We start from the raw sequence: 12,540 nt of genomic DNA on the forward strand, positions 1-12,540 counted from the left end.
AGGTGCTCAGTTCTAATTCCATAACCTGCTGTAAACCTTGGTTTTTGTGAATTGCTGTTTGTGCTCCTTTTTCAGCAGGGGGCCAAATTTTAGATAAGAACTGTGACTCAATATTGATTTTTCTGGTTTTTTTAGGGTTCCCAGAGCCTAATTTACTTTTGATAGAAATAGTGTAATTGTAACAATTATTTGCATGGAACCTTAAACTTGAGTTGGAACAAACTGTTCATTCCAAGACTTTAGAGTTTGGAACTGGATTGTGTATAGCTATGTAGAGCACACAGGCCAGCGGTACTAAATCCCAATTGTTACCTCTAATCCATATGATTTCAATATATGGTAACATGCATTTGGCATTGATGTCCTCACATACTGTGCCTTATGTTTCTAGGAAATTATTAACAACACATCCCTTGCAGAACTGGAAAAGCGTTTAAAAGAGATTCCATTCAACCCTCCTGAAGTTGGTAAGGATGCATAAAAGCGTTTGTCCCATGGCCCTAAATTATGTGCTAGGTTTCCTCTTTCGCAGAAAAGATTGATATGCTAATTGCTTGGTTTGGGATGTAAAATGGTCTCTTTCTAAATTAAATGGTATTTAAACTCCATTTAGTATTGGCAGTGGGTTACATATATGCAATACCATTTGTGATCATTATTCTTTGTGGTTTTAGGCATTATACTTCAGCTTTATTTTGAGTGAAGTAGAATAGTAATTCTTGAATGAACAGCTGTTCTGTCACTGTACTGATGGCATTTGTTCTGTAGCTTAGGTTTTGGTGAATAATTTCTGGGCTATGTCTCAAATTAAGCCAAGATGTAAGTACTTTACTCTAAAAGCTCTTATTTAATTAATTACCAGTAGTACTTAGCTGGACTCTGAAAAATACAGTAGTAACTAGATCCCATGCTAACTTTTAGAATGTAATTAAGTACTGTGGAGCTGTATCACTTTTTCTAAGGCAGTGGCATGAAAGAAGAGATGTTAAATGATCAGAAGGGACAGACTGGTTTTAACATTCTGGAATAGAGGGCACGAATTGCTGATATAGAAAGGGGAAAAACCATTGGGCAGCGTAACATGTTAAAAGGCAGGAGGAGAGGGTCTCTTGTCTTAAGCAGTACAGATGTTTGAATTACTCTGTTTAGCATTCTAAATATGCATAGCTAATACACTTAGTTTAATAAACTTGGGTGGCTTCAAGAAAGGAAATAGTAATCCGGAGGCTTTCCGACTTCTGTCTGTAATAATCATTCTATTAACCAACCGACAGGAGGTGCTGGTGCACACCACATAGTTTCCTACTTCCACATATGTACTTTTCACAATATATTCACTGTAGCTTCTTCGAACTTGGGGATGGGACAACTTGGCCTCTCCCTGGTGAACTCTTTTTAGCTGATGTAGTACCAAATGACTGTATGAAATCATATTAATTTTGCTACTTGTTGGGTTCTGCATCAAAATTTGGTGGATACGTTAACATTAATCACTTGTAGTGAATGACTACTGTAAAGTTTGATATTGCCATAGACGTGGGTCAGAACTTTCAAGGCAAAGATGATTTAAAGTTATTGAAATACTTCTGTCAATTGTTCCATTTGTGGAGAAATGTGTTTGGGTATGCATTGTGATGTTAAAAGGACAACTTGATTTTAAACTCAGCTCAAACAGGTTAACTGAACCTGTTTGGTGGTAGTAACATTTTTTTCTTAGAAATATACTCTTTCGAGCGAGGACTGTTTTTGGCTGTGAAACATTGGCATACTTATGTGTTAGTGCTGTGTAACTTTTTTTGTAGATTTTTAAACTTCATGTTAAGAATTTTGAGTCGTGGTTAGACACTGGAAAAATACTAGATAAGGTAGTTTAGTCAGCTTATTTTGTTACATATAGGTGGGCTTCCTTTACATATGGCTAAAATACTATATTATTACACCTATTTATGTCCCTATTTTAAATATTGGGGTGTACTTCATAGCTATATTCATTCATCACTTTTGCTGCGGAAAAGACTCCTTAATTGTTGTAATGTGAATATTACTAAGCTTGACTTCCATTTCTACTGTGTGTGCTTAAGCTTGGTTTAAGCAGCTGTTTCTCTCCTCCTAGTCCCATTTCCCCTTCAAAAAAATTGCTTGAATTGTTCAGATGTCTCTCTACAGATTGGGAAATTAAGTATTAAAGGCTACACAATCCTAATGTTGGGGGCTTGTGGGGTGGGAGTAAATTGACTGTCAATGGGACTTAGGCTTTCTAAATATTTTAGGGCTAAACTTTTTAAAAGTATTTAGGTGCTTAAAAATGCAGTTAGGTACTTAGTGGGATTTTCGGAATGCCACAAGATACTTATTTGCATATTTAGACATTTAAGTATCTTTAAAAAATGTGGCCCTAAGTCACCTTTGGAAATAGGATTTAGATGCTGAAGTCACTTAGGCACTTTTGAAAAATTTTAGTCTGTTTGCTACCAGTGGAGTAAAAATTACATGCTGTACATGTCATGTGTTGCAGAAGAATCCGAAGAAATAAGATGATGACTAATCCTGTTCCTGTTGTTTCAATGGAAGTTTGGCTGCTAAAGTGGCAGTATGGTCCAGAATGTATCTGGGTGAGAAGGGCTATGAGAGTCTAGTGGTACAATTTTTGACTCAGTGGGAATAGGAATAGTTCCTAGAAGCCTTCTCCTGTCAATGAAGCTTTAAATTGCTTGTAATTTGTAAAACTTACTAGAATTATCCATAGTGCATTATGCACTTGCAGCAAATGTAAGTTTCCAGTTAAATATAACTTCCACTTCCATGATACCCTTAGGTAAACATGACTTTTCCTTCTTCAGAAAGTGCAGAAGGGTTTCCCAGCTATGACACAGCTTCTGAACAACTTCATGAAGCAGGCTATGATGCTTACATAACAGGACTGTGTTTCATCTCCATGGCTAACTACCTAGGTACTATATTTTTTTTTTCCCCCAAAACTTTTCCTCCATGCTCTGTTTCACTGCATGTGATATGCTGAATTTCTTCTTTGTTTATTAGGTTCATTTCTCAGTCCTCCGAAAAATCATGTATCTGCTAGATCAAAACTCATTGAACCCTTTTTTAACAAGTAAGTAATCACTGTACATTACAAAACCTGCTATAATATTAAGGTGGAGCTGAAAACCCTAGCCTCAGTTTAAACTAATCACTTGTATTTTCTTTACATTTAAAATTCCCTCTTGGCATATCTTATTTGTATTAAGAATTTCATAAAGTGTTGGTATTGGGAGTTAAAAACTCCTATATATTCATTAAGTATTTCTTCTGAGCAGGGAGATGCCTGCCAACTTGCTCAAGAGAGCATGGTAGGGATTCTGTTAAAACTGTGACTCTAGCTCCGTTGTTATTCTCGGTATTGCGATATATACTTTTGTCAGTTAGCAAATGTTTGCATAGTTCTAAGGAATAATCAAAGTGAGGAAAATAACTCTGATTAGATGTTTCTATAGTTCGTAAGGCAAGGTTAGGTATCCTAGATTTAGTGTGAGCAATAATTAAGCTTGTTGCTGCACTGATTTAAAAAAAAGAGATAGATGTAGCCTAGAAGTATGTCCAAAGGATCCAGAGTGGTATTTTTGATGCAGCTTTTGCTTTACCTGGACCAGAATCTTAATATCTGTGACATATTTAAGATAGCAGGCAATACACTTTTAAAGAAGTTACGTTGAATTTTCAGAATAAATTCATAGGATCTGAAATTCACAGCATTTTTTATTTCTGGATTAGATATTCATGAAGATCTTAAAGATTTAATTGAGAATGTTAGAAATCTAAACGGGTTTTTTGTGCATGTTTCTGATGCTTTGATTATTCATAGTCTTTCCTTCTGCTTCTGAAGGTAGAATAATCTTACATGATGGCATGTGAACACAGTAAGGTTATGATGGGGAATCTCTTAACAGAGATTTAGTGACAGTTGTGAACTGAAGACTACCACATTTTGGAAAGAAATAACCAATCTGCAAACTGTCACCTTATTGGAGATAACATTGAAGGCATGTTGAGCTAAGTCACAAAGAAACTTAGGGGCATCAGCACTCCCGATTTTTTTTGGCACTTACAAAATCACTGAGATTCACAAAGCTTGAGTTAGGCACATAGGTGCCCTATACAATGAGGGGACAGGGGGAGAGCCTCCTGAGAGTGGGTTTCACAAAAGGCAGCATGCTGGCAGCTCCTTGCCTAAACTAGCCAATGGGAGATGCCAAGATGAGGTTTTCATCCTACACCCTGTACCTCTGAGGTAGGCATGCCTAAATTCGGGATGCAGGGCGGTGCCTTCCTATATTGGGATTCTCAGCTGCACACCCTTGCTTGACATTAGGCACCTATGCCATTTTATCAAGAAGCTGAGAGGGAGGGGAAGGAGGAGGATCTCCCTCATAACTTTTAGCCCAGTGGTTAGGATACTCACTAGGGATATGGGAGACCCTGGTTCACGCCCCTCCCACCACCTGAGGGGTAGAAGGGATTTGAACAGGGATATGCCACTTTTTGTGTGAGTAAATAATCACTGTGCAATAGGATATTGTGATGGGTGGGGCTCCCTCAGTCTCTCTGAAGGTGTTTCACTGTGAATAAATAATTAAAGTGTCATTGGGAGCAAGAATAAATCATTCAGTGGCCTGGTGGTTAGAGCACTCACCTGGGAGGTAATAGACCTGCTCCAGTGACTTTACTTGTCCACAGCAGAACAGCTTCATCAGGTAGAACAGAAGGAGTCCCACACCAGAATATCCTACAGCTGAATGTTTAGGATGCTCACCAGAGAGGTAGCATATCCCTTTTCAGATCTCTTCTCCCCTTCAGTTAGAGGGTTGAAGGGGGTAGGGAGGCTTGAATCAGGGCTCTCCCACATCCCATGTGAGTACCTGAATCACTGGGCTAAAAGTTATGAGGGAGGTAGCCATCCCATCCCAGATGTTGTTTTGTATAAGCTTGTCTATAGGGTTCCAATCTGCTAGGCGAGGTTTGTATGCTTACCAGATCAGCCCCGTAGGCAAATTAGGAGGAGGAACCCCTCTTTTCTCCTGGCTTGTGAATGGCTCTGGAACTCATGCATCTGACGCCTGGCATGGGGCAGTATTGTGTATGTTCAGAGGCAGAAACAGACACCTAGAACTTTTACTGAAAAAAATGTAGGTGCTTGCAGACTTTAGGTGCCTGCAGGATTTGGCAACAGCTGAATGATGGTTTGGTGAATCCCAGTAGTTGCCCGAAGTGGCAGCTGCTTAAGTCCTTTTGTGACTCTAGCCCATTAAGTAGACTTTTAAATTCCTCTTATCCGTTCTATCATTTCAAAAAGGCCATTTTATCTGATCATTTTGTAAGTTCTTCCATTAACTATGATATAGTAGTGACTGAAAAGTGTAGATTAGTGATCAACTGGAATTCAACACCACTCTTATTGCATACATTCAGTTGAGTAAATGAGAGCTGGCTGCAGCGTTGATCAGTCTAGTCTCACTTAATCCTGTGATACATATAACTTTAGAGTGAGATGTATTTTGAGAGGTTGTTCAATACATGACATTAACACATTCGTTCACTCACTCCCAGTAGCTGTAGATTAAAACACTTTTTTACAGAAATTCCAAGAGTGTCATTATATTCTTCATAATATACTGAAACTGATTAAAAGTGTCTATGGTCTTGTTAGACTTGGAGATCTCTGCCACAAATATATATGGATTGAGAGAATTCCAAGTCAGTAATAAATGAAATTTAAACACTTAAAACTAAAATATCCTTATTAAAGAGGCTCTGTAGAGTCTTCTAAAGAAACTACAAATCTAAAATTTCTAAAATACTGACTCGAAGCAACCATGCTGATGAGTTTGTTAGATTGAGAACCCATATTGATAGTAAATCCATTTTTCTGTTTGTGACATTTTCCAGATATTAAAGAATTTCAGTTTTTGGGAAATGTAGGCTAGAGTATGTAAATGTTATGTATAGTTACTGTAGTAGTTGGAGTGGGATTGGAGGAGATGGGTTATTGGCTCCACCACTGACTTGTTTCAGTTTCCTATTTGTAAAATAGGAATACTTTGTGAACCTATCACATAGGGATGTTGAGGCACTTTAACACATTCTTCCCAGTACTAAGAGTTATCGCTTCTATTGCAATTTTCATTCAAAGATCTTAAAGATGGCTTCCTCCAAATGCAAAAAGGACTGGAAAACACTCCATAAGATGTATAGAGCGGACATTCTTTCTCTTTGTGACTTCCTGCATTAGCTATTGACTGTAAATGCTTAATAGGAAAAGTTTGAGGTTTATTTTAATGTTATCAATATAAAAGTTTGAGTTAATGTAGTGAAAACACATTTATATTTACCGATGATTACATAAATCTAGTTAATTCCGCACAGGCACCTCTTATTTATTTCATAGTATAAGGTGACATTCTTAAATGACTATTTGTCTGTTTGCAGAAGTTTCAAACAGACAAAAGAGGTAATCTCTAATCATGGATAAAGATACTGACTCTCTATTCCTAATCCATGCAGACTAGTGAAAATACAGATGTAGCAGATCTCATTTGTTGCACCACATTCCCACTGATGTAACTTAGTTTTAAATGCAAGTGCAAATATTGATTATATTAACTAATGTGGTATTTTGAAATGCACCATTTAAAGAAATACTACTGCGACTATCTCAATTCTAAAATCAGTGCTTTTATAAGGAAGCAGATCTCTGACCTTGATAAATTCCTGGCGTATACATAATTTTTGGTGCCTGTCTATTCTTGCTATCAGCCACAATTTGTTTTCCTAAACATGCTTTTAAAACTAATTTGTGGGAGGAGGGTAGCCTTAATATTAAATACCCATTGGTAGTATTCTAGCTAAACTTTTTTCTCCAGCATTTTAGTAAACTAGCATCTGTGACAATTAGCTTAATGACAACAACTGTCTACTAAGAGTAAATGAATGAATTGGATAACACTTAGGTAGCTGGTGCTGAGACAACTTGTGTAAGAGGTTTCTCCAGTGTTTGCCATCAGCGAAGCTGCTTTTCTTTAACACTTGTCGTTCTGCACTTCTAGTGGAAACCTGAACATTTTGGAGAACTCTTTTCTCTTTTATTGAGTTACCAATTTGGAACTCAATTAAATATTATGGTGGCTTAAAAGCTTTGAAATTGGTCAAGAGCAGATGCAATTTAGCTTTGTTCAGTTACTCTTCAAATCTAGTAAATATGGTTGGTTCTTTTGTTGTGGCCTTAGTTACAATTCCTGGCAATTCAGAATTGGTATACAAGTCACTTTGTCAATGATAACCCCTCTTTTGGGGAGGGTTTCCTAGTACTTACATAGAGATGATGTACAATGTATGAGCATAGAGAACTACTGTCAAGCTGATGTGCCAATTAGTATTTAAATATGACTTTATGAATAAGCCAATTTTAAAGTTTACCAGCACAGTATGTTAACTGGTCTTGCTCACAAGAGTAGCTTCATGGTTCAAAGGAAGTGGCAACAAAAATGACAGATACAGGCTTCAGGAAATCAGAAGCTCTCTCCTGAACCATGCAGCACTACAGGGATGAGCTGGAACCATGTTGCAATGTAGAGATGACAGGAAAAGATGCGCCAGTTCCAACACTCTGGGCACACTGGGAAGCAGACTTCCAGTCACTGACTCCTGGGTAGCAGAGGTCAAAACTTTGACCAGATAGGTAACTGTTGAAGGGGCAGCTGCTTTGTGGGCTTATGCTGAAGGTCTGCTTTTAGGGGGTACTTCTGTGTTCGTACTTGCATTGTTAGGACAGCTATATTAGTAGAGGTTTCATGTCACTGGAGGAAATCAAATAACAGGAGGCAAAAGTGGAGGATTTTGTCTCGGGACTCAAAATGAAGTGTGCATGAGAGCAGGGCTCTACCTATGGAAGGAAAGTTTGGCTGGTAAAACTTACTAGTGTAGACGAAGTTTAAATCTTGTTCGTAATCTTTTAATTCTTGAACATTACCTAAAATTATTCTTCAGACAGATTCCTGGCACACACAACATGACAATCACTACTGGTCATAGGGAGAGTCCCTTCTCTTGCAAAGTAATAATTACTGGATTGAGCACTAAAATAAAATACTTAATGGGCTCTGAATACTAAGGAAAACAAGGACTAGCATACCTATGTGCTATGGACGAATCAGTCAATAGAAAGATGAGGGTATCTTCAGATATTTTTTGGATTGATCTATAACTGTTCTTTAAAATATACAAGATAGCTGATTGCATTGCCATAATTGATATATTTTTGATCCTTAATATTATTGTCATGTTGGTGACAACTTAGGGGCTTGTCTAATTGGACTGGGGCAAGCCGGGGTGTGAATTTAGCCTGCACTAGCCTGTTATGGTCTAATTCTATGCATGTCCTAGTGATATGTGATAACAGTTAGAGCACTTTGATAATAGAGTGTTCTGACAAACTATTAATGTGTATCAGCAGGATCCACACAGACTTTTAGACCAGGACAGGCAAGTGCAGGGTAGATTCAGACCCTGGCTTGCTGCTTTCTAATTGTTCAAGTAGACAAGTCCTTAGTGAATGATGGTGATGGTCTTACTAAATAGTGGAGTTTAAAGAAAATGAGATTTCTAGTAAAATCTCAATCGTGCAAGCCATTAAAACTGAATACAAATTCTGCTGCTACTTCTTGCACTTTCTGAAAATTGCATAGGAGACTGAATTTTCCTTTGTTAGGTATATTAAGGTTGAACAGAAAATTGACTGGCTGATTTTTAAAGTTAGAGCAGTTAGTTATATTCATGCTACATAAAAATTTGCTTACTCAGCTTTTGCAGTGATGAGCAAGTAATTGCCTTCCAACAAACACGCATACTTAATTCCTAAATGAAGCATTCAGAGTAACCAGAAGAGGTTTTAAAATGTAATGCAGTTAAAAATGCTACTACTGAATGGGATACTATGACAAGTAATTGAAATTTCTGTGGAATAAAAAAAATTAACATTAGTATTTTATTACAATGTAAATAAAGTCTTCATCAGACAGTTGTGTTAACATTTATAATCTTACAGTTGAAGTGAAGGCTGAAACACTCAATGGGGTCAGTGAAAGGGAGAATGGTGGAAGGTATTGATGAAAATACTATCTGTGTTGCATCCAGACATTCTGATAAGTAGCAAATGCCTTATAGCAGTCAATATACGTATGATGGGGGTTTCCTTTATAATACTTTTGGCTTCATAGTCTCATTACTTTCTGAAAAACTATTCTGAGGGACAGGTGTTTTCCTTGCTGGATCTCATAGGGACACTTTTATGGAAAATTTTGAGAATCCCTTCAGTTGTGTGTGTTAGAGGATGGAAGAAACTTTTTTCAAAAATGTAAAATGATATACGCTTTTAGTCACCAATAATGCCATAACCACATGAACAAAAAATGTCAGGTTCTGTGTCTGAATGGTTATGATTGGCCAGGTCTCTGAATTCCCTTCATTACCCTCTGTGGTGTGTCCCTCCTCACCCCAAAAAAACCCTCAAACCAAAAAACCCTGTTATACCATACTTATGGTTGGCCAGTTCTCTGAATTCCCTTTACTGTCTTCTGTGCCCCCACCAAAAACAAAACCTTATTATACAGCAGTTACCTATAATAAATTGAGCCTGATTCAAAGTCTGCTGAAGTCAGTGGAAGAGACTTTCTTTCTAAGTATGCTTTGGTGGTATATTCATATTTTAGCTATCTCTAATGAATGTCTGGTAGAGGTATTCACTGTAGCTTTTCCACAAAACTTGAGTCAGTGCAGCAAATCTCCTGTTAGGTTCTTAATAATGTTCTTTATTTTTAAGAACCTATCATATGTTTCTCTATTTGTGTCAACAGTTCATATTATTCTTCAGGGTATCCTTTATCTCTCACATCTTTTGTCCTGGCATCCAGAAAATAGCCCTACCCATCCTTTTTCTCTTTATCTAGTCATAGTCACTCAGACACTGGCTTCAGTGCTTGCTTTCAATCGTCAGACTATCCATCTCCCTCATTCTGGTCATCTAAATAGCCAAGTGTGAAAAATCCTCTATTGCAGATGCCATGCTTATACTTTAGAGTTCTTTAATTTCTCATTTGATGCTTATCCTCAGTTTCTCAAACACCAGATATCAGTGCACTTGTGGTTAGCACTCTGCACATATTTACTTGCATAAGACTCTTCTTAAAATAGTGTTGCCACCTGACAATATAACTTTTCACTTTGCAATTGGTTTTGTGGTTGGTCTAGTCTAACCGTTCAAAACCAGTCTGTTAGCAGAATCATACACTTTATCCTTTTCATTGCTGCAAGGCTTAGTGTGTCACTTGCTCTGGTTCGCTAGATCTGTATTGCCCAGATAGTTCTTTGTATTGCTGATGTCTCATTGATAAGAGAAAGGTGAGGCTGTCTCAAGCAAAAAGTAAAACAAAACCTGATTGTTCAAAACAAGTAATTTATTAATTCCATTCATTTTTAACTATCCACTTAACATCCATTAACTACCATTGAAAATGTGCTTATCTGGAAACTTATGTAAATATGTATAATATAGCATATAAACTGCTTGTGTTATACTTTTAATGCTGTTAGCTGCAGAAAATATTGAAACTACTAGCAAGTTCAGTACAGCTGGGCGGTGGTTGAAATTCCAGCTTCTGATTTTAAAAAGTTAGGACTGGCATTCTACAGTTTAAAAATCACAACTAAAACTATCAAAGGTCACGCTTCAATTGCAGCATAGACTGTTTCCTGAAGTACCAATGAAGGAAGTTCTTTTGCTTGGAAAAATCTACTTTATGGTGAGATTTATCGTAATGTTTAGTACTGTGTTCCTCCCTACAGGATACATGCTCAGTCTTTCATGGTTATTAGGATCTCTGTGCTCTCCTAATTCAGTCAACCGATACAAGTAAAAACATTAACATTTAATTACTATCCCAGCAACTAATGTAACCCTACTGATACTCTGACCATCATGTCACTGAGCATGCGGTTTGCTCTTTAGGTGATTGGATCCCAGTGTGGAAATATGGGCTGCTGTTGGAAAACACTTCTGTCTGTAATAAGTGACCAAGCTCATTACAGATGAAATATTTCAATTCAGTACTGTAAACTGAGGACTAGAGCCCAGATGCATTTATTCCTTTGTTTACTTTTCCAGTAACAGTGTTCAACTAGCTTATTTTAGAGTGAACTCAATATGCTTTATAGATTTGGCACATAAAACCGGTTCACCTTAAGAAGAAGAAGAAAAACCTGGCTAGATATCTCACTCTTACAAGCTAAACTGGTTTCTAAACAGCCTAAATGATAAAACTGTCTAGCGAATTAATATCATATTGACTTGCAGCTGATTCAGGTTTTTGGAATTACACTTTTTTCCCTTTATATTTTTTCCAATTTATTGCTAGTGAGTAGCTAACTCAAAATTACTGTCTCATCAGATTACATGATCTCTAGCAGCTACCTTAGTTTGTCAGTTCAGATTTCCTAATCATTCCACAGTAATTGGTACTGAGTTAAAATTAATATTGAATGAATTCTAAAACCAAAAAAACCACTTACTATGGACAGTGTTCTTATCTTGTATTTATCACGCAAAGTTCAAGCACCTAGAAGCAAGGAGTTAATCAAGAACATCAAATCTTACTGTTCACTTAATGTACTAATTGTACCAAGTGTAGTGAAGTATTTGTCACTTTATAACCCAATCTTGTGACCCAAATGCTGTCTTTGCCAGTAACCTCAAAGTATGAACTCAAAATTGTTGAAAAATTGCATATACTAACAATATTCAAATACTTTAATGGTCAGTCTTTGGAAAAATCATACTCCAGAATGAGGGCTTGGATGCAGATATAGAAATCTATCATATATGCATGTATGTAAACTGGCTGCATATCAACCTGGATAATTCTGAAATGTGTTAGCTAGTAAGTGGAAGCAAACAGAGGAATGTTATTTATGAATATAGCTTCCAATCTGTTGAGGCTGTGTATTTGCCTTTCTCCACCATCATTCACAGCCTCAGAGTCTTTTTGAAACCCTTGATGCTCCTGGTTTCTCAGTAGCGTAAGTGGTTTCTGTGGCCATTCAGGAGGTTGTGGCTGTTCCTATCTGAGAAGTAGCTTTATCTTGGTCCCCACTGAAGCAGTTCAGATTGGCTGGGAGATGATCCTTTCCTATTTCTAAAGTTGAACTCTGCAGGGCTGAATCCAGTGCTTTCTGGGTTGATGGACCTGGCCTTCATTATCGGACTTGCATTCTGTCAGGGCAACTTGTAAGATGTGTATGTGGTGTAGTCTTATCAGACTTGTTTGTGGTGTTCGTAATAAAATATCTTGTTTCTGGAACAACTGCTGTGATTCTCTAGTGTGGTGTGGGAACTCTTGTCCTGGTTTCTTAACTTAGTAAACTAACACCTAGCTGTTACAGCAAAAAGCACTTCATAAATCAGTAACACATTAATTCAATGCATATATAAATGCACTT

At 37.3% G+C, this 12,540-nt stretch overlaps 1 protein-coding gene across 2 annotated transcripts in view; it reads left to right on the forward strand.

The window, feature by feature from the left end:
• Positions 1-12,540, forward strand: part of PARN (poly(A)-specific ribonuclease) — a 151,163-nt gene that overhangs the window by 26,580 nt on the left and 112,043 nt on the right. For both annotated transcript variants that reach the window (XM_054041870.1, XM_054041871.1), the window contains exons 16-18: positions 392-467; positions 2,841-2,951; positions 3,040-3,109. In XM_054041870.1, the coding sequence (XP_053897845.1) occupies positions 392-467; positions 2,841-2,951; positions 3,040-3,109 (257 nt within the window). The remainder of the gene's footprint in view (positions 1-391; positions 468-2,840; positions 2,952-3,039; positions 3,110-12,540) is intronic.

The sequence above is a fragment of the Malaclemys terrapin genome, chromosome 10 (assembly GCF_027887155.1).
Source record: "Malaclemys terrapin pileata isolate rMalTer1 chromosome 10, rMalTer1.hap1, whole genome shotgun sequence".
Lineage (NCBI taxonomy): Eukaryota > Metazoa > Chordata > Testudines > Emydidae > Malaclemys > Malaclemys terrapin.